Raw genomic sequence first — 22,102 nt, 5'->3', positions numbered from 1 at the left:
ATTAACTTTATGGTAAGGGTGGTCAGTCCGCAACAACATAGTGCTTATTGCGCGTTTAGGATATCAGAAATACAAAAACATCTGCGATCGGATACCTTAGCATAATAAATTCTGCATTGCATTTAAATTATTTTCGTTTTAATTATGAATTGATTGATATTTGAAAAGTAATTTAGCAAATATAGTCGCATAACAACTACCGCTTGTAAATAAATCGTTATGTAATTAAAACAATTGGCAGGCGGCATATTTTGGCAAGTGCACGCGTCGTCTCGTGACTACAGCGAAGGTAATGCAGAGTTTAGTCACATTATCGTTACGTAAGTGCTATCGTGTGGTTTGCTATTGTCGATGATAAAATAATTTTACAAAAATTATAGATATTTCATCAAAAATTAATAGTTATAAAGCCAAGCTTTATTTAACTACCAGCTGTACCCTGTCTGCATAGCGAACTTAACAAACGCCCCCCCCCCCCAATGCCCTTCCGAATTTAGTAAAATTTCTAAGCCTCAAGCTTCCAAAGATATCGTGATGAGTCAGTAAATAAGTCAGAATCGCATATGAATTATATAAAGACATACATTATTTAAAAATATTATTTTATTAGAAACATTCTAAATCACGTGAGTTATTATTCACATACTAATAATAATAAAATTTATTTATTCTTTTATTCGATTTGTTTACAAACTCTTCGCTGAAGACTACTATGTGTATAGGCGCCTGTATAAGAAAACTATTATTCTGTACTACTTGATTTTACTTTTTAGGCTCTATATAAAAACGGAATGAAATCATAAGATTATATTTTGAGTTTAACGAATCAATTATCAATATAGTCACAAAGTTTAATTTATACACAATAATGTACTTTTGCACATACAATAACATTATAACAAAATATTTTTTCGTCACAAAAATAACTACACATTACTAACAAACAACTTTAGTCCTTACCAAAATCTTCAATGTAACAGTTTTATACTATAATAACTTTGTACTGAGGTTTACTTTCCATTACAAAAAGCACCGCTTATTACAAAAAAAACCTAGTTCAGTTCACAACAACACACGGAGAAAGTTGTAAAGTGTACGTCACGACATACATATGAAGTGATTACTTTGTAATTGCATTAAAAACGTCATCACTCGCACAGACTGCTACTTTTTGCGAATTCGAAGGCAAAGTTGTTTTGAATGTCACTGCATATTTACATAGCTTTTACCATGACCACTGTGGAACACATTATTTTATAACCTTCATTTAATTTTATACACCTGGTATATTAAAAGCAAAATATCAATTATATATCAATACAAGTAGACCCACAACAAAAATCTTAATTATTATCTATATTAACTATTAAACTTATCCTAAATATATAAACTAAGCAATAAAGTACAGAGCGTAAAATAAGAAGATGAAGCCAAAATTTTTAAACATACTGACCGTCAGCGTATTCCAATAACGTTGACGATTTAAAAATAAACCTTTATTATTTTTAGTCTGCTTAAAAGTTTTTAGGTATGGGTTTCATTTATAATCGCCACATGCCTTTTTTCAACTAACATGAAATACGCGGAAAAATAATCTGGTCTCAAATGGAGTTAAACGAACAAACGTCCCTCGACCGCTATTCCTCGAAGTGCCTTTTCATTTGCTTTATTTGTAAATATGCTGAGGGATCTTTCGATTGGATTCATGGCATTTACAGCATTCTTATTAAAAAATGTTTGATGCACAACATAATTCTCACTAACACTGTATGTAACAACAAAATTCGCGTGTTAGTAATGTAGACATCATAAATATTTCAAAATAATTGTGCCTTTATTTTAAATATTTGTAATAAAAACCGCCTGGGCGTCGACAACATAAATTAACCGGAAGAATGTACAAATTATTTATTCTTATAAGAATTATTTGCAGACATCTGTCACTGTCCAACAAACTCGAAGCCTGTTTTTTTTGAAGAAGGACAATAATTTTTGCTTGATGGTATATTAATTATTGAACCAAGAATACTATATGATTTTAGCTTTTTCACCCTCATTTCTAAGAAGTCCAATGCTGGACATAAACCTCTCACTTAGAAAAATTTAAGAATAGACTTTAAAATCAGTAACAAATCCACATTATCAGCTGATTCATTGAATGTCAACTGCCTCAACGCAAGAGCGCTTAGGCGAGTAATGTAGAATGAATAAATCCGTATAATCCATCAATTGGTCGTGCTGCGCGTTTTGGCGTCTTGGGGCGAGGCGCGACCGTTGGAAAACTTCCAAGCGACGCCTACGTAACAATAGTGAGAACGTCGGTCTGCGGCGTGCGTAGGAATCCGTGACGTAGTCGAGTCGTGCCTAACTATTAGATGTTTTCTTAGGCCGATAACACACACCGGATTTATCGTATCTTTAATTTTTGATTAACTTTGATTAAGAAAATACTTTTCACTTAATATTGTTTACTTTTAAATATCATTCTCGCAACAAAACTAGACAAACCATAGAGTGACATTTTATAAAAAAATTTTAACATGACTAGTGTTTTTTTTTTGGAGTCAGATATGTTTTTGTGACCCATTTTCTTTAAAACCAATCCAAGTATAGCATCAGCGCGTCAAAATTTATTAGTTATAATCCAGAGATCAAAAATTGTTCTATGCGAAAGCGGTAACTACCGATATCGCGCAGAACAGTGGGAACAGTTTCCAGTAGGAAAAGCTCATTCTAAAAAAAAATTAGCGCTAGAACGCGCAAGATGTTCTTGGGTTTTCTAAATACCAACATTTGAAAGTTTAATTCCTATAAGGTTTAATAGTTGAACTCGATTGAAAACATAACTAAAATCTCTAGCTTTTTCCCGCTGGATTATTAAAACCTTGCACCTGTGCACCCTAACGAAACCAAATGTAGCCCTCGCAGCTTTATGTTGAACGATGCTATTATATTGAAGCTCTATGATTCTAGTTTCAATCAAATTTGACTTAAGCATTCTTGTTATTACGTACACGAGTAATCACTATAAATTAACCAATGGATTATAATACAAATAAATTAACGTGTGTATTTGCTTAAATATTATACATGTATCACATAATAAAAAGGTAATTTTTTGAAAATGAAGTAGTCGTAAAAGCAATACAAATTAAAGCATGTATTGCTTCTACTACTACTTGATTTTTATGTTAAAAAAAGTAAAAAATAAATGTATTTTTAGTATCCTTATTTTTTAGTACTATAAAGCGGTTAGGCGTTTCTTAGTTTATAAAAATAGTGCAATACACGCCTTGCATTACTAATGGAGGTCACCGAAATCCAAAAATTCTTTTAATGATTTTTGGTGAATTAAACGTTTCCTTTATAACTATAAGGAAAAAAATAAATTTCAACAGTACAATATCTTTGTTTCACTAGTTAGCGAAAATAAATGATAAGAACAGTTTAATATAACCGTGGTACAGACATAGAAACTAAGATCAACAATTGTTCAAAGGGAATATTTTTCTTTATGTAACTGAAACCAAATCCTTAAAAATCCAGTTTTCACCATCAGACATAAATTTACGACTTAATATTGTTTTTTTTTGCAGCGTGCCTTTTCGCAAAGGCCTCCTTCAATGAAATTTGTTTGTAAGCGATATTTTAGTCCTTACGCGGATCAGTCTAGTGTCCTCCACGGGTGAGCCTCAAGCCACGCTCCATCCGTGGAGGAGACTGTACCAGTAACGTTATGGTAAGCAAAACATACCGTGGTGTGGTCATTCAAAACTTCTTTATATTTCTATATTGATAAAACTGTCACCGCATCGCAACAAACGTGGTGCGTTGCGGTTTTTGCTTCTACGTTTGTTCTGTCAGTCTATTGGTACGTATTATTTTAGTGTTACCTAGTTTTGTAAAACTATAATTAAATTACCATCATTTTTACTTTCATAGAATGCTTGCTGATAAACGTACAACTTGAAATTTAGTTTTAAATCTTATTACATTATAATAACGTAATAATAAATGCACAGCAAATGTGTGTTTTATATACATTTCCGGAAAACATGTTAGCATTAATGAAATGTAATAATGGTGAACATAATTTTTCTTCCGCTAAAAACTAGTATATAAAGTTAGTACGGTAAACATTTTTTTAAATAACGGTTTTTATAGTATAAGGCGTTAAAGGAAAAAGATTATTACGTACGTATAGAGAACTTGTTTCATCTTTTAAACTAGAATACCTAATATCTTTTAATGAATTTTAACGTCCTGTTTCACAAAGGACATTAGACATCGTATCCCCAAATTAATTATTATTATTAGACAAAAGATTATTTAATTTCATTTAAAGTGTTTGTATCTCACATGTGGCTTTATTGGCAAGCTCGAAGTCGCTACGGAGATTTTTCTTTACGACCGAATCAGGCTTGAGGACATCCGTAGAGAAATCAAAATAATTGACATAGCTGGGATTGGTAAGTTGAAGATGTAGTGGGCAGGCTATATGGCGCGGAGAACAGATGACCAGTGAGATCTTAAGATCCTGGAGTGGAGACCACGGATCCGCAGCGCAGGACGTTTATGCAAAATTTTTTTCATACAGGCCGCTTCCAACTGGTCCTTTTAAAAATCTACAGGGAAAGCCCATGTCCAGCTGTAGACGTGCTACGGCTAAAATGACTTACCTTTTCAAATTATCGTATATGAGACTTGTACAAACAAACATAACTGTAACCGTAATTTTAAACAAATCATGAAGTTTATACATTACTACTCGCGTAAAGCTACATTCTTGTTTCCGCGCCGAGGTTGTCTACGTTGAGAATAACATGATAACGAATAAATTTTAAAAATGGAGCATAGTAATGAGCAGAACTGTTTACATTTATATAAATAATGCAATTATCACTCAGACATTAAATATTATTTTCTTGTTGTTTCTGACTAGGGGTGTACCAATAATATTAATTGCTACATCTAGGGACAACAGGCAATTAATTTTAATGCTATATTATAGCTATAATATTACTTCGAGGCACTGTCGCAGTCGATTGATAGTTTACACGTTATTGAACTGCGTAATACTAATCAAGTTTTTTATGCATATAATAGCGTTTCCTCCTTTAAATACAGCCAGTAGTTGAGACGGAAGTTAAAATTTATAGAACTAGCTAACAGACTATTACGTTAAGTAATAATTTGTTTATTCATTAACTTATCAGAAATTGTCCTTTCTTTCGAGTAAATTTGCGATCTGATGGGTTTTTCATCACCGAGCAATAGTTAAAAAAAGAACTAATGAATGAATACCCGTATTCTGCTCATCACGAACGAATTTTTTTTTTTAATTTTAAAATGTTCCATGTTCCCATCACCTCGACTTACAAATTTCGAGAACGGTTATAAGGATTGTCGGGACTCGGTAGTCACCAAATTAAAGTGGTAATACTTGAGAAAGAAAAGAGAGAAGTTTTACGTAAATCAAAAAGACTTAGTATCTGACAAGTAGTAATCAATTCTTGGCTCTACAATCTTTTACAGATGTGATTTAAGATTTTAAATCGTTCCCCATATGTGAGATGTTTTAATTGTCAATGTACTTTAATGGAGCTACGTTGTACTTTCTCTACAAGTTCAATGATTAGATTGGAGAAAGTCCTAAACTTTACACCACGCGAATATATACCGCAAGTGTATGCTGTATTTCGCATGATGGTATAAAAGAAATTAATGACCTATGCTTTACCTGTGGTATCTTTGTGTACAAATAGACTAGCGTGTTCTTGACCAATTTAATAATAAATTTAGGTACATCAAAATTGAATCTATTATAATTTATAAATAAAACATCTCTTTTAAAATGAGACGTATTTTCCTTAAATATTTTGCTGTAAACGAGGATAATATCGAAATTGCGTATCCGTCTGATTATTAGAATAAATTTACCAATTATAAATATATTACGTAATTATCGGCATCATGTCAGCTGATGGACACTTAAGGCAACGCATGAAAGCCCTCCCAAAGATAATAATATAATCTTGGCAAATAGTAAACATTTTCGACTCCGTGTTTTCATTCATTTAATTTATTGATTTCCGATTGATATCGCTGACATTAAATGGATATAACAAAAACATCTTACAATAGCATAACGGGGTTACGAAAAAATGCAATAATGCACTAACGTATCTTCTCTGACTTTGTAAATACGGATGATGGTAATTATATAATTGTATTGATGTAATTATGTAAATGTTTACTCTTATAATTGGTAATACATCGATATTCATGGGAAAATCTTTGAGGGAGGCCTATACCCAGCAGTGGATGTCCTAATGATGATGATGACGCCCATCTCGTTTATCTACAAATGGATAAATTTAAAAAGTTTTTAACGTATTCGGCTTCCAAAAATGTGTGCTTTAATAGCTAATCTAAACAAAATAGGCCGAATACCTCATGCAAGTAAAATTTTGAAGCACAAGAGCGGTTCTTTTCGATTTGAATTTCGGATTCGCTAAATTATATTTTGCTGTAACGGATCCTTGAAATTTATTCATTTGGTCGTCTGATTCTGGAGTCGATTGAACGTCAAACACTCACATAAGTTTTTATTTACAATACTAGTTCATGTTATTACTTTGCATTGTGCAGTGAATCTTGAAAATTGATCTATGACTTATCTAAAATTAACCTATAATGATATTTCGTCGAATTCAGGAATGTTGAGGTAAATAAAGACATGGAATTTGTACTTGTACACCTGAAGTCTTCTGCTCGTATCGTTTTCCTCAATTTTAACAGTTTCGGGATCTTTCCTCTCTTCTCTTTAGTGAGGAAGAGTTTTCTGGCAAAATAATATCGGTAGGCACTCAAACCCTTCCGGATCAGATATTGAAGGGATTTATTCCTTACGACATTATACTTATACCTACATATTATACATTAAATATACACGCGACAAAATAATAAAAAATGAGCGTGATCAAAACTACGCAATTACAATGACGCAATAGACGAACTCGTACAAAATACCGGTTTTTTTGGCAAGTTAAGATTACTTTAATTAAAAGTACATAATTCGTTTCGTCTCGATGATCATTAAAAACATTCATATTTAGGTTCACTTACTGCTAAGGTTTTACTTTTTTATCAATTACCAGGAGATTCTTGAAATATATAAAAAATATCTTAATTATGCATAAATTATGCAAAAAGATAGAGAGAATAAGTTTTTTAATATCATTTAGCATACTAAATAGTTTTGACATCTGAATTTGCATCTAATTTTCCGCAAAATTCGTGCATGAATTAGAAATATTAACAATTTGCTTTTCACACGCGAATTACATTGCTTTGCAGACAACAACAAAAACGTACTTCCCTTGTAAATTTAATAAGCATACTTATAAATATAGATAGCACAGTGACAAAGCACATATTCACATCTTTCCGAGTACTATATAAATAATTATATTAATTTTAGATCGCAAAAAGCTACCTAAAGACAAGAAAAACAGCAGAAACTTAAAGTCATCTAGTCGTGGTGATAGTGCCACAAGAATATTCGACTATATAACGTCATACTCAATGACCGGTGATTTTTTCTTCGTTCGCCGTGTATACAAATCTAATAACGAACAGTATGTTAATAAATTAAATTTGCATTAGAAAACCCAACTCATGAAGGTCGCATACAATAGCAGAGTTGAAAAACTATGTATTGATTCCTGTTTGTATGAAAATTCAAATAGTAACAAACTACAACCTAGAAGTTACAAACAAACATCTAAATAAGTTTTAAAACTTAATTTTTTTGACTCTTTTTTTACGGGATCCACTAATTCTCAAAACACTATAATTTTTAATACGGATCGCACCCTACCGCTTGTCGCTGCGTTTGGAGGAAAAATAGTAGTAAATAATTTTTTACAAATATCGTCTCCAAATACATTTTTTTAAGGTTGCCAAAGATCACCTCATATATTTATTCTCATCTTCTTTCTTTATTCGTTTTTTTTTTCGTTGATTGAGAAATTTCTTTTAGTGGTACTACGAGGAGAAATCCTTAGTTTATTTTCAACGCACTATTAAACATGAAATCGTCTTTTAATAATTGGATACTGAATTATCTACTAGAGAAACAAAATACTATTTGTTCCTTCATCATATCTAAGGAACAGGTGTTTTTCCGATTGTCAATTTATTTCCAACAATGTCATTTGGTGTGACGTCACAGCCGGGGGCGACGGACTTGCCGCGCCGCCATCACGTGGTTAACCCAGAATTTATCTTGTACGATTACTGTAGCGCACCGGACTGTCGATCAGATTTACAACCTCCAAAATTTTAAAAACACTAGTGCATAAATATGTTGCGATGAAGAGCCACTATATAATTATATTCCACATTTGAAACATAAAATGTGGGTTTTTATTGACCATTTACTCTTATAGTTTTCACCACTTATATCTCGGATGTATACGTCACAATTTTTTTCGTCGCGACTCAAGTCGCTTTACAACAGTTTACAACAGAATAAGAAGTCTTTTTCTATAACATGAAGTGACAAAACAATCGTAAAATATTTGCGCTCTGATTAAACTAAGAAGTATTTGTTTAGTTTTTTTTTAACGCCGAAATGGTGAATTTATTTACAACAACAGAAAAAAACAACTATCATAAAAGCTCATGTAGTCAATCAAAAAATATAATGTAAGCACATTATTACTTTAGTTCTGCAGTATGACATCATTATTTATTATTTCTCAAATTAATAAATAAATTGTCACTCGGAAATACGCATTATTTTTTATTTTTCTATTGAATTTTTAAGTCTATCGGAGTAAGAAGTTGTCAATATTTATAATGTTTTCGGAATTATTCAAGTTAAACTCTACGTTTCAAATTTGTACTGTATTCCAAGTTGTTTAACTCCGCGTAATTGATTATGAAAGGAGGACATCCGCGCGGTACCAAGGTTACATACAAAAAATCAGAGAGATAAAGTTGATAAAGTGTTGAGAGCCATAGTTAGGTTCTACGGCTGATTTTTTTTTAAATATTTCTCCAAGTACTTATTAAAAAAAGAAGAAGGTAGTGTCTGTTGCAAGAGTGTCTTGATGGCTAACATTTTAGTTTCCATTTATGTCATAATCTCTTAGAAAAAAAATTCGCGAAGAAAATATATAAGTTATTTAAATGATGACACACACACTTAGTTAAAATAAATGAAAAACTTGTTTCTGCATAAGAATATTAATAGCTTTAAGTATAATGGCTAGTACTAGAAGTGAAGCTTATTATATTGTACGCTAGGCTTTATAAAATATGGGTGATACAATACACTCCTCATGTAATGTCATATTATTTCATTAAATAAATAGTAAACAAATCCTATTGCAGTGTGAAGGATATTTGAAGTGATGATGAAGCTTGCGTATTAATTGCAAGTAACTATTAAAAACATCATTTGAGTTTGTAGTGGGCTCTTCTCAGAACAGAGCGTGTTTAGAACTCGTTGAAGGCCATAAAGGAGTTGAATCTGATTCTAGTTTATATTAAATTGGGCACTTCTGACATTCTTATGGTGACGTCTGTAAGTGTTTACTGTATCTGATCCTGTATGGATTATGTGAATAATTAATAAAATACCGCCATAATTATTAGCCTTATGATCGAATAATTTTTCTGTATCTGATTTGATATATCAACTTGTCCAATCACGTAAAACGTTAAAAACATTTGTCGTTTGCGTACTCATTATGAAATCATTGATTTTAGAAAAATATTTTATATTCGTACCGTAAAAATTATCATTAAATTAATCCGAGATTATTATACTTTCAACATGATAACGAAACTATTCCAACCAAACATTGAATTTAAAGGCAAGTGCAATAAGATAAATGGATTATTTACTTAATACTTTGGGATAGGAAAAAGGTAGATATAAGTTTGAATTAAAATTTATTTTTAAACATTCATTATTTACGTACTTAAATAAATAGGGCATTGGAACGAATTATTAGTTATATTTAAAAAAAAAATTATATTTACGCTGTATTGCTGTTGCACTGCTCTACATATACGATTTTAAAATTTTTATTACAGGATTTTAAAGGATTTTTTTTATTTTTATTTTAAAAGATTTTATTACATTCAAATGAAGTTTGTAACTTAAATGAAATAATGTGATATGACACGATATATTTTGTCGCGATAGGTTACAAGAACAACATTATTTTAGTTATTTTGCAGTCACAATTTGGTAACTTAAGTTAGAATATTTATTGACATTGACCATGAAAACAAAAATAAAGAGTGCAATGAAAAGACTTATCAGCATAACCATAAAAAGCTGGATATAAAGTATACGCAATAATGCGGAAATGTAATTTGGAACCGCACACTTGCAATAAAAATTGTTAGGTACATACATAATTGAAACTATAAACCGTAAAATTTTCACGTGCTTACTATGGTATCAAAAATTTGATGAAATGTAAAATAGATTATTATTATTTGTCATAGAGAAGTTTAAATATCCAGTTCGTATTATACTTCGGTTTACTAGGACCATAAAATAACATAAAAAATAAGCATATTTCTATATATTTCTTCTTCTGATAAAATACATCTTTATTTTATCATTGCAATTTTTATTCAATGTAGTTTAGCAGTAATAGCTGTCATGGTTAGCTTGATAAATTGACACTTCGGTTAGTTTAACACGTTCAAGTATCAATTTTGAAATCACATAACTTGTCAGCAAATACTTGAGACGATATTTGTGCTTGTGTATACTTAAGTTGGTAGTGTAATCTTATTCCGTTCTATTGTTCTGATGCCATCGATCCAAGGCGTACGTGACGGTATGCTTGCTCGTCTTAAAGAAAAGTTTTTTTTTTTTATTTAATTTGTAAAATATTTGCGAATTATTGTTTTAAGGTTCACAAAAACAAACCTGTCATCAATAACTTTTTTATAACGTATATTAAGTTTTTCCAATTTTTCGTGTGACACGTTTCGTACTTTTTTATTATTTATTTACACCAGTGTAATGCATATAATTAATATATTTTTTAATATTTATTTATATATATTAGTACGTGTATGTTTCTTAGGTATATTATATATTAATTGTCGTAACCAATCTCGTAGAACATACTCGTCAATTTCTCATCCTTCTATACTATTGTTGTCTCTTAAAAATTGCCTCTGAAATATTAATTAGTGATTTCTAACCAAATAAATAGTATAAATAAGCACAACAATATTATATAAGTTCAGACTCAATTAATTTTTGTTGAAGTCATTAATTAATAGTTATAATTATAACTATTTATTAAAAACAATTACAAACTATTTTCATTGGTTTTGTTAAATATGTTTTATAATTTTTAATATTTAAATAAGACTTCAGTTACCGTCGATGTCGTCAATAAATGCTATTACAATTTGACTGTAAATAATAAACATAATATTACTTTAAATATTACAAAACTAGTAGAGAATGATCTTAAATATTAATTGAAAACAAATTGAATATTTTAATTCCATAACAAAATAATAATTCTAAATTAAATATATTAACTTTTAATCAAATTTATTAAAATGATACAATACATAAACAATTTTTTAACATATGTCATAAAATTTGCATTACAATACTTTAAAAATGCACGCCTGTGAAAAGTTCATGCACAAACAAATTTATTATTATGACGTTGAAAAAAGACATCTGTTGGCGTCGACGACTGTATTGAATTAATGATTATACTGCAAACAAAAATTAACTTACAAAAAGAATTCCTTGTATATTAAGTAATGAAATAATTTTCTAATTAGCTCTACCTCCGATGCATAAGAACGTTCAATCTTGGCTTTTTCTGTAAACTTTTTATTACATTTTATTATTATGTTAAGAGTTTTTACCCCTGTTAATATATGTAAAATTATTGCACTGTTTGCTTCTTCTGACGTCTGAATGTCGTAACTTTGATTTTAGCCAGATCTATACTGGTTGGTTTTAGGTGTAAAAGGTTTAAAGGATTGAATATATAGCTAATTTGTCAGTAATAAGCTTTAAAACTTGTACACGTATATGTAATACACTATATAAAGTTTTTTATTTTATCAATAGGGATGCGACAGCCTAATAACTTCGGGGAGTAAAGTTTTCAGGGACAAATAGTAAACGATCATTCATTTTAACATATCGTAATTAGAATTTTAAATTATTTCTGAAACTACTAATTTTTGGATATGGTATACCAAACATTTTTATAACCAATCAACCTGTATAATTATGCGTGTGATTATAGACGACAATAATGAATTTAAAGACCCATTTTAAATACTACTTTTTGATGTTAATAAAAATTAAAACAAAGCGGTTCGATGGCATCACTAAGGTTAAAAATCAGTTCGGCGCAGGTTAAATAAGTTTTTTATTTGTATCGGACCTACATTCTGGGCAATGATTGCCAATTCTGATCACTTACGCCTGCGTTCTGTAAATGCTTATATTGACAGATAGTTTTGATTGACATCTTCCTTAATTGCCAGTGATAGCCAATGAGCCCGAACGTTGGACTCCCAATTTGCTACTATTAAGTATTATATACATTTAATATTATTAATAATACTATGAAAACTATGATAATTAAAGTTACATATTAAGTTATTAAGAAATAGTTCATTATAAACTGCATGCATAATATCATCACTTTTGCATTTGATTACATGTAAAGCAAAATTTTGTGTATACGAATATGTCTTTGTATGTGTATGACAAATTTCCCCTGTAAATGATAAATAATACATCATATTTATCCCAAATTTAAATGAAGGTGTGTGTGAATGTTTACCCTTTTTTGAGCTTTGAAGGAGGCAATATACGGCTGGTTTATCAATAAATGTACACCCTGTCAAAAAGTCAATGGTTTAGAAATAATAAATGACGTAAAGATAATAAAGTAAATAAAAGCATTTTCAAATACGGATCATTATTATTATATTATACCACATATTAAAATTGACAATGGTTACTATCTGTCCCTGAAGACTTTGTCGAGCCGGTCGAAATATAATAGAAATATACATTAATGTAACATATTCCATAGTGATCACTGGATACAGGATGATTAGAAATAGATATAAAATTATTAAAATTTTTAAATGAGCTATACACATCACTACACTTTTTAAACCTACAGTTAATCACCTGTACAGCGTATATGGAAGTTTTCTTGGTATAAATAACGAGAACTATTATATTTAGTTAAGATCTCAAATGCACTCATTGTAGTGTGACCTTCTAGTTATGAATACACTCGTTGATGCCAAGAATGCTATCCGTACAAAAAAAAAATATCGTTACTAGTCGCCTGCATGGCGTGCTTAGTGAAAATCTCCACGGATATCGCGTTATTTTCGCAGATAACTTATCAAGAACATTCGCCATTAACGTCACCATCACATACCATAAGGTTATCAATGATTATATATAATTCCAAATATATAGTTATAAAGAATAATTAAAAATGTTTATAAAATTTAAATATAAATATAAACATTATAAATCATACTTTAAAGTATTTATTTGGACAGAAATTTTATATTTCGTTAAATTTATTTTATTTAAAGTCACGATACAAAACATAAAACAATACAAACAATTAACATTCAAATAAAAAAAGTTATTTTTTTTAACATAAATCAAATAATAGAAAACACTAGTAAACTTTTGTTAGAGACATCTAGTCGTGTTACAAATGTTATAAACCACATATGCGTAAATAACGTAAAGACAATGAAGAGCGCTATTTGGACAAGATATGTTAAATTGACAAAAATTCTTTCAAAATTTAAGGAACCATTCAATATTATTATAATTTAAACTTACAATTTAAAAGTTATTTTAGCCTTTAATCTATCTCTATCTATATCTATTTGTTGGTGAGTAAAATAACGTTGTGAGGTATTTATGCATAAAAGACTTTATATGTTATTTATATATTATTTTATTTGTATTTACATTATACTTTTATATATAACTTTATATAGGTGTCATGAAGCCTTCATAGTTTAATACTACTCGCAGCAATCTACTGTGATCTTTATATCTTATGTTATAAAATATATTTTAAAAACAAACAATGGGTGCGGTAATGAGTAAAAATAATAGAGAAATCTATTCTTTAAATATATTAAGAGCTCTATAAAAAGTTACGTCGATACATAACGTTTAGATTAAGTACATGTAAAACTGTTTAAAAATAATAACATAACATATGTAAATCGTTAACTAATGAAAACTATTAACATTGCCTACGTGACTACAGCCGAAGGCGGTGATTTTTGACTTGAAAACAATATCTAAATAAACACAGCAAATTGATAATTTTTAACGACACAGACATAACCTTTTCTGTATTATAAACATTGCATAATTTGCGAGAAGAGATAACAGCGCTATAAACAAATATTAACGAAAAATTTGAATTAACATAAGAACTCATTTTTTTATTTACTTTTCAATATGTTTTGGGTCTTACAAACGGTTTAGACCAGTGCTTCCCAGCCCTTTCTGTATCACGCCCCACTTAAGCCTTTCTAAAATTCTTACGCCCCCCTAAGTAATATATGGGACATAATTTTAATATTTTAATATAAATGTATATTAGCAAAAGGATTATACTCGTGTCGAGTTCATTTTCTAATTGCTCCCCTTAACAGTCAAATTCCCCACCCGTGGGGCGTGGGCCCCACGTTGGGAAACACTGGTTTAGACAGACAATGCTATACTGTCGATAGAGCAAACGCTGCGTTCGTGCCCCAGTTTGATTTTCTCTACAGTCCTTATAATTCTTTGACAATAGCAAAAGGTTAGACATTACGCAATCAATTGATGCTTTGATTTCAAATCGTTAATTGGGTCGAAATTCTCATTATACTTCAATAGGTTGTTACCCTAATTTCGTAATTATAAATAGTCGCCATTTCAACAAATATTAGTGGCTTTTTTTTTCAATGTTTTATTACAATTAACGCTGGAAACCGGTTTTCGCTGGATCTTTGGAATAATAAAGGAAATTTTTAAATATATTCATTATTCACATAAACAGACGTACAGACGAGAAACAAATCCACTCGAGCATTACAATTGTTTTGTTCTTTTTCTTTGTGGAAGTAACACTTTATATTTTAAATACAGTTTAATAGGCATAAAGTCCTTTTAACTTTTTAAAAGTTATTTTGAGCTTCAGTTACTTTGAAATGTTAGGTATGGTCTGTTTGATTATTTCGCATAGATCTGTTAATTGTCGCTTAAAGACACAATTACAATTAACCGCTCAGTTTTGCTATTTAAAAATGCCTTTATTATGTGTCACAGATTTAATGAACTGATATTGCGACTTAGCAATGATAATTGTGATTGGTTATTTTTTATAGTTAATTTTATTAGTTTGAATTAATAAAATGTGTATCCGGAAGTTTATAACGTAAATCCCTATCGGTACGCACTTCGGATATATCCGGCACTTTTATAATAACCGGTATAACACGGATATATACAGTTTTAATTTAACTCCAAAAATGTTCAAATGGTACCGCATTGATTTTGTTTCTCGCTATATAAAATGTAAGTAAAGGTCGACTGACCACGTGCTATTACGCGTATTCGCAATACCTTTCACGGTGAAAATGTTAGTGCGCAGAGGGAACCGTGCACCGACATATAGCCAGTTCTCGAGAAGCATTTCATTAAGTGTTGGTATTACTTTGTAATATTCCATTAACACACAGTCTTAAAGTTGGAAGAGGTTATATCACGCTCTCAAATCCCCATAACAAGACCTTGGCGACATATTTGGATTAATTCGCCGTGGCCGACCGGGCTATTTTTTTTTCATTTTTTTGCTAACAATTGGAAACTCCAACTTAACTCTTAAATGTTGAATCATTAAAACAAAACTACGGTAGTATGCGAAAGCATTCCTGTAGTTGTGTTAAAGAAGACCGTAGGCTTTTTACCGGCACGAGACCGGCATAGACATTTCGTTGTCACCGCAACAGAAATTGAAATACTTCATGAAGGATTTCTGATGCAGTTACAATTGCATATTTTAAGTACTTTATCGATTAAGAAAATTTTCCATTAAAGTAGCATAAATAATGAGAGTTAATTAATGAAGATAATTGCTTTGTTTTGAATTGTCTCAATTGTTAAATTTAAGGCCAAGTGTTAATGACACGCTTTTAAAATGCAGCTTTTGTCATTAGTTACCGCATCAGAGTACGTAATAAATATACGATCAATTAAGAATTAAATAATTTTAAATAGGGCGGCGTATTATCAGTAAATACAACCTTTACCGTATAATACAAACAATATTAAAAAATTTAAATTATATTAATTATTCCATGTGCAATTACAATTATTATTGTATGCATAAACATCTGCAACATTCTGCTAAGTGTCGATAAATATGATCACTTAATTTTAAATACAGTAAAGGGGTTACGCCATTTAAAAGCATTAATTTTTTAAATTTGTTTAATTTTTATGAAACTCATAGGCTTCCTCCATTATTATTCGAAACAATTTTCATTAACCGTAATAGATAGAAAAGAAATTGTTTCTTTTCAATTCTGTAGCTAGCCCACCCAAAATTTTTTATTTATTTTCGATTCAATTTTTATTATCAATCAAAAATACATATTATCTTAAGGTTCAAATCTTCTACTATCAACCCTTATTTTGTAATTGTAATATTAGTACTTCAATTGGCGGTCGACAATTAATCACATTACACTATATTGCATTGAGGGATTGACATTGGTTTTTGGGTTTATTGTTGTAATTAATGCTATATACAACTTCAAGGTATAAATTATAATAAATAAATCCTGCCTTTATGCTTTATAAACCACATCTTGACCCGCCAACAATAAGTGAACTTTTATTATATTTACCCAAAAAATAATTTATATTCTAATTTTTTAATTATGTTTTAAAATCTAACACGCTACACAAATATGTGTTCAAAACTTTCAGTAATACTACATTTGTTGTAAATATACTACAAATCATTGAAAGAATGTGGTATTATCAGCTATAGATTACATTTACAAAATCGATAGTAAGAAAGGAAATTTTTGTATTATTCCTGACATACTGCTTTAGAGGCTTATAAAGATATGATGGATATTTAAAAATTAAGGCATAATTATTTAAACTTAAAATATGCATTTAGCAAACAAAAACTTTGTGCGGTACTTTGAAAGATTATTTGTGGCTCTCTATAATTCGGATACATTTATTTCAATTCACTTTTCATTCTTATTACCGTTTTAAAAAATTACTATTGTTTTGTATGCGATTCAAAATTTCATTAAAATTACCTATAACTAATTGTTATCAAAATTATAAACCATATTTTAAAAAGTTTGTGAAACAAATAATTTTTGTACTGTAAGCTTTTATTAAACATAAGTTCCGTTCCAATTTTTTTTATTAAATGTTTGGCATTAACTTTAAATACGCATTTTAAAGAAGTTTGTGAAAATTTTAAAATTAAAACAAAATGGATCGATTTATGTCATAACTTGGGTTTCCAAGTGCAGGGGGGATACCGACTGTTAGAGCAAGCCATAATATAGACTATGAAAGCAATTGAAGCTACCATCATAAAACAATTTATTTTAAACATTTTCTTGTTAATGTTTGTGGCTGATCTCTCTTACCACTATTTCATATCATATCGTTGTTCCATGTTCACCGTAACTGGCGTAATTACTGCACTAATGAGATGTAACACATCTAAGTCAGTCAGAATAGCGCGTGTATAAAAAGTTACACGATTTTTATGTTTATAAATGAAAATCCGTGTAGCACACAGCCATTTATTTAATAATTTTAGTCATTCATATACACTTTAAATCATTTAAAGTAGCTACAAGATTTAAAAAGAGCAAAACATTGACTCAATTGTGTTTTTTTTTGGAATAACTTTCTTAAACGTCACTAGGAAGGGCCGGGCCGTATCAATTACAGTCAAGTGAACAACTTCAATGCTTTGAGCTGATAAAACAAAGTATTTGTCTTTGTAATGAATAAAAATTGTAGAAATAATTTAAGCGGTGTCTTTTCACATTGAAATGTCCTTTTTTACACATAAAATGTACCCAAATTTTGAATGCATATTATGGTTTGCTTGTAACATTTAAAAAAAGTATTGTAGTCTCAAATATTTTGCATGTAACAAATAAGTGAGGGTACCGCAGGTGGAGATATATTGAAAATTGTTAAATAAAATTTATGAATTGACACGTTTTAATGAAAATCCTTTTATAAATTCAAGGTGCGTATCATCGTCCTGTGCGTGGAATTAAAATGAAAATACAGCAATATTAGAATTGATTCTTTGTAGTATATTCCTAAGCTGCGTCCTCATATTCTCTAAATGAGTGTTAATTAAGTTATTCACATAATTAAAACTAACTTAAACATTCACTTAAAATTCATCATCGATTCCGTAAACTGGACGCTTTAATATAAACACTAAAATGTAAAAATTGACAACGTACTTGTTGTAAATGTAAAATTAAACTATGTGTCTCTAAATTTTTGTACTGTGGTTTCATACAAACTTCTGTGACAGTACTATGTCACTTAGACTTGATTATAAAGTTCTTATAAAGGCTATAGTTTTTCTTATTTTAAAAATGATAGGTAGTATGTATACACTAAAGTATTTACGCGCGCATATCACGTTAATTTTGGTATATTTATTTTCAATAGATTATTATTAAAATTACCGTAAGCCTATTATGTACAACCGGATTCATTATACTGTTCGACAGGACCAACATTTATTCGATTCAACAAAAAAACGGGACAAGAAGCTTATACAAAAACTATCGCGAATATACAAAATCATCATGAAGATATAATTTAATCATTTTAGATATGATGAAGTCAAATCAAAATGTTATAGTAATGTTGTACGATATCATTCAGTGGAAGAACATTCCATAAATGATAAGACTTTAAAAAGCACATTATAAATAAGCTCTCAACTCTGACCTGATATCTGACGAATAATGTAAGCATTGATAAGTTTAACCGTCGACGTTGATCTTAAGAACAATGTTTCATACATCAAGAAAGATTGTAGGCACAATTTATTGCTATATTTATTTTTATTGAACAGTTATAATGTTTGTAAACATTCTTTAGTTACGTCCATATGCATATCGCGTCTCGAAAATTTTTTTTTTAATTTATCAAATAGCGTAAATATGGTGTAGTTATATTGGTTTTAAGAGTAATGTGGAGGGGGAGGGGGGGATTTTTTTGCTTCACTATTTGACATCTTCATCATTTCAGCCATTGGAAGTCATTTGTTGGACAAATGCCTACACGAAAGATTTTGAGCTTTATTTAGGTATTCAATACGACGGGTTTTATGACGAGGTCGTCTGTTCATCTCGTGGATTGACGTCCTACGCTACGCTTCTCAATCCGATGTCTCTACTCCACAATTTTAAGGGCCAAGCGACCATCTATTCTGCGAGCTTTGTCTACCCACTATCACCAAATTGTCAATACCAAGTGTATGTAACTGTGTGTCATTTTCCTTTTATATACATTTGACAACATTGCATTAATTTTATCATTTTTAAAAGACAATAAAGTATACACTTTCTTGTCTTGGACAACCTTAAATCGGAATAAACGCAATTCAAGTGACCACTCACATTGAAGTTCCGCATAGGGACTTAGTTGTACCATAAAATATGCACTAAAGATTAAAAAGGTAAACCGTCTTCCAATGCAATGAAATAATGTAAACGAGCCGAAGATCGAAGAGTGATTATTGTTATTGACAGATACATGAAGAATGTACACAATCCTAGTAGCATGAGAAATTATGCCACAACCCTAGGAGCAAATTGCGGCTAGCTACGGTGCTCTTTACTTAGAAGCATCATGCCAACAGTCTTTTGCAAGACCTACGCCCAATGTTTAAATTTCATATAAACTCTTGTTATCGCATATCTTTCTTTTCTGTCTTATCTGTCTTTATTATTAAATCAACCTTCCAAAGTGTAAAGAATACATACATGGTAGGCCAGTATTTATGCTACGCGAATTAAAAAATTAGAACTCTTCGTATTACTAAAAAGTATTGAATATTTTGCATGCAAAAAAAAATATCATGAATAAATGTCAGTAAAATTTTATTCGTATCTATAAAATTGACGGTGTGCGGATATTCCGAAGCAGAACAAGGGCTTCCTCCCTCAACACTATTAACACAACTGAAAAAAATTCTAGAGGGTTACGATTGATACTGGCAATTTTAAAGAACCATTTAAATTGTATGAAAATATTAAATTTTAAATAACTTTGTTGTTAACGAATTTGTTTTGTTTCAACCTTAAAATATAGTAAAATAAACTATAAAACAATCAGACATGATAAAGTCTAGATGGCTTTTATAAAGACAGATATTAATTTAAATACAGTCGCATACTTAACTTACGAACTTAATAACAAAAATGAATATAACATTTATATGTCAGATAAACTAATGTTCTGTTTATGTAACGAAATAACGTCAAATTATGGTTGATCACATAATCGATTAAATTATGTTTGGTAAAATTTACAATGCGCAAATTTTGTTAATAGATGTAAAGAACTCATTGAGTACATTATAGTTCCTATATTAAAAGGAACTTTACCTGAAAACGCTGTGAAAAGCTCTTAAGACTTCAGGAATAATGACAAAAATTTAAAATGTCCATTTCATATAGGTACGCATTATAGCCTTTACACAGCTTTTGCATTTGGTAGGGTTATCTCGAAAACCGCTCGAAGTGGCCTACGTGACTCGCGGCTCCCTAGCAATGGTGCCGTGGCGCCAAACGATTTACCATCTTATTGACTTTTCACCTATAACATATTCTTTTACAAAATTTTATAATTTTATTATTTGATACAATATTCGTATAATTCATTAATGTTGCTAACCTATAAATGTTGCGTAACTACTTTAAAAAGATTAACACGTGTTATAATATTTCAAGCAGTTTATTTTTTTATACTTACCCCAGGAATAAACGAAGCCTATTAAGAGCGCGATATACGCTACTAAACACTGTGTTTTCAACATTTTATCTCATCAATTTTAAATATGCGGCTCTAACAGTACATTAGATCGAAAAGTGTTCATACGAGTTTCAGCCCAATGTCGGATAGAGGGCGCGCACTAGTAACGTCCACGCCGGCCGCGTGTCAGACCGAAACTAAATACAGGACGACTGTTTGGTCGCGAAGCTACGTGCTAAATACTTCGCTTAAGACGGAGCGTTTTGCGCATGCGGTTAAAAACGCTATCTTATCACTATCGTTAGTGAATCGGCACAAGTTGGAAATCGCTTAATTCGGGTGTTCTTAGCCTTGAGTTACAATTATGACGCGGTCAAATTTTTGATCAATTACCCTCGCTCATGCAACGTTACTTTATTTACATATAATGCATCCGTGCTACTGAAGTCTCCTTTTACCATTATTTTTAAGCTATTATTTAAAATTAAAACATTTAGTTAGAAATCATGTAAAGTGGTCTGACTCTTTGGATCTACTAATCATATATAGAATTTAATGCTATACGTGGTTACTATGTAGTGACCACGTATAGCATTAAAACCTTGATATTGTAGATTGAATTCCGTTGAAAGTCGCATACTATAATAAATTGCACAAATGTTTGGTATTATAGTGAAACTAAAAACATTAAAAATGTTAAACCACTCTAGATGTATTTTTAGTTTAAAATCCCTTTACAATAAATGTGTACGGCGTGTTTATTATTTGTGTGTCCTGATGGTAATATGAGGAAAAAGGAAATAGCATAACGAATAAATAAAATGCTTTATTTTAGCTATTATATTCCAGGTACAACAGTAATATTTCCCACCATGTGGTACACTTGAATAAAACCGATGGAATATCTTTAACGATTTAGAGTAAATCTCACGTTTTAAATGTGTTTTATTAACATGGATCTATAAGCCACAGAAATCA

General features: G+C 30.3%; 1 protein-coding gene across 2 annotated transcripts in view; it reads right to left on the bottom strand.

Moving 5' to 3' along the window:
• Positions 1-21,333, bottom strand: part of cue (Protein cueball) — a 32,508-nt gene extending 11,175 nt beyond the window's left edge. For both annotated transcript variants that reach the window (XM_068762107.1, XM_068762108.1), the window contains exon 1: positions 21,125-21,333. In XM_068762107.1, coding sequence (XP_068618208.1) covers positions 21,125-21,188 — 64 coding nt within the window. In that variant the 5' untranslated portion in view covers positions 21,189-21,333. The remainder of the gene's footprint in view (positions 1-21,124) is intronic.
• Between the last annotated feature and the right edge of the window lie 769 nt (positions 21,334-22,102).

This window comes from Battus philenor, unplaced genomic scaffold (genome assembly GCF_028537555.1).
Source record: "Battus philenor isolate CCGP_79_NKW_IND1 unplaced genomic scaffold, ilBatPhil1.0.hap1 SCAF_16, whole genome shotgun sequence".
NCBI classification, from domain to species: Eukaryota; Metazoa; Arthropoda; class Insecta; order Lepidoptera; family Papilionidae; genus Battus; species Battus philenor.
Note: the sequence above shows the minus strand (reverse complement) of the source record. Positions and strands in the feature narration are given on the sequence as shown.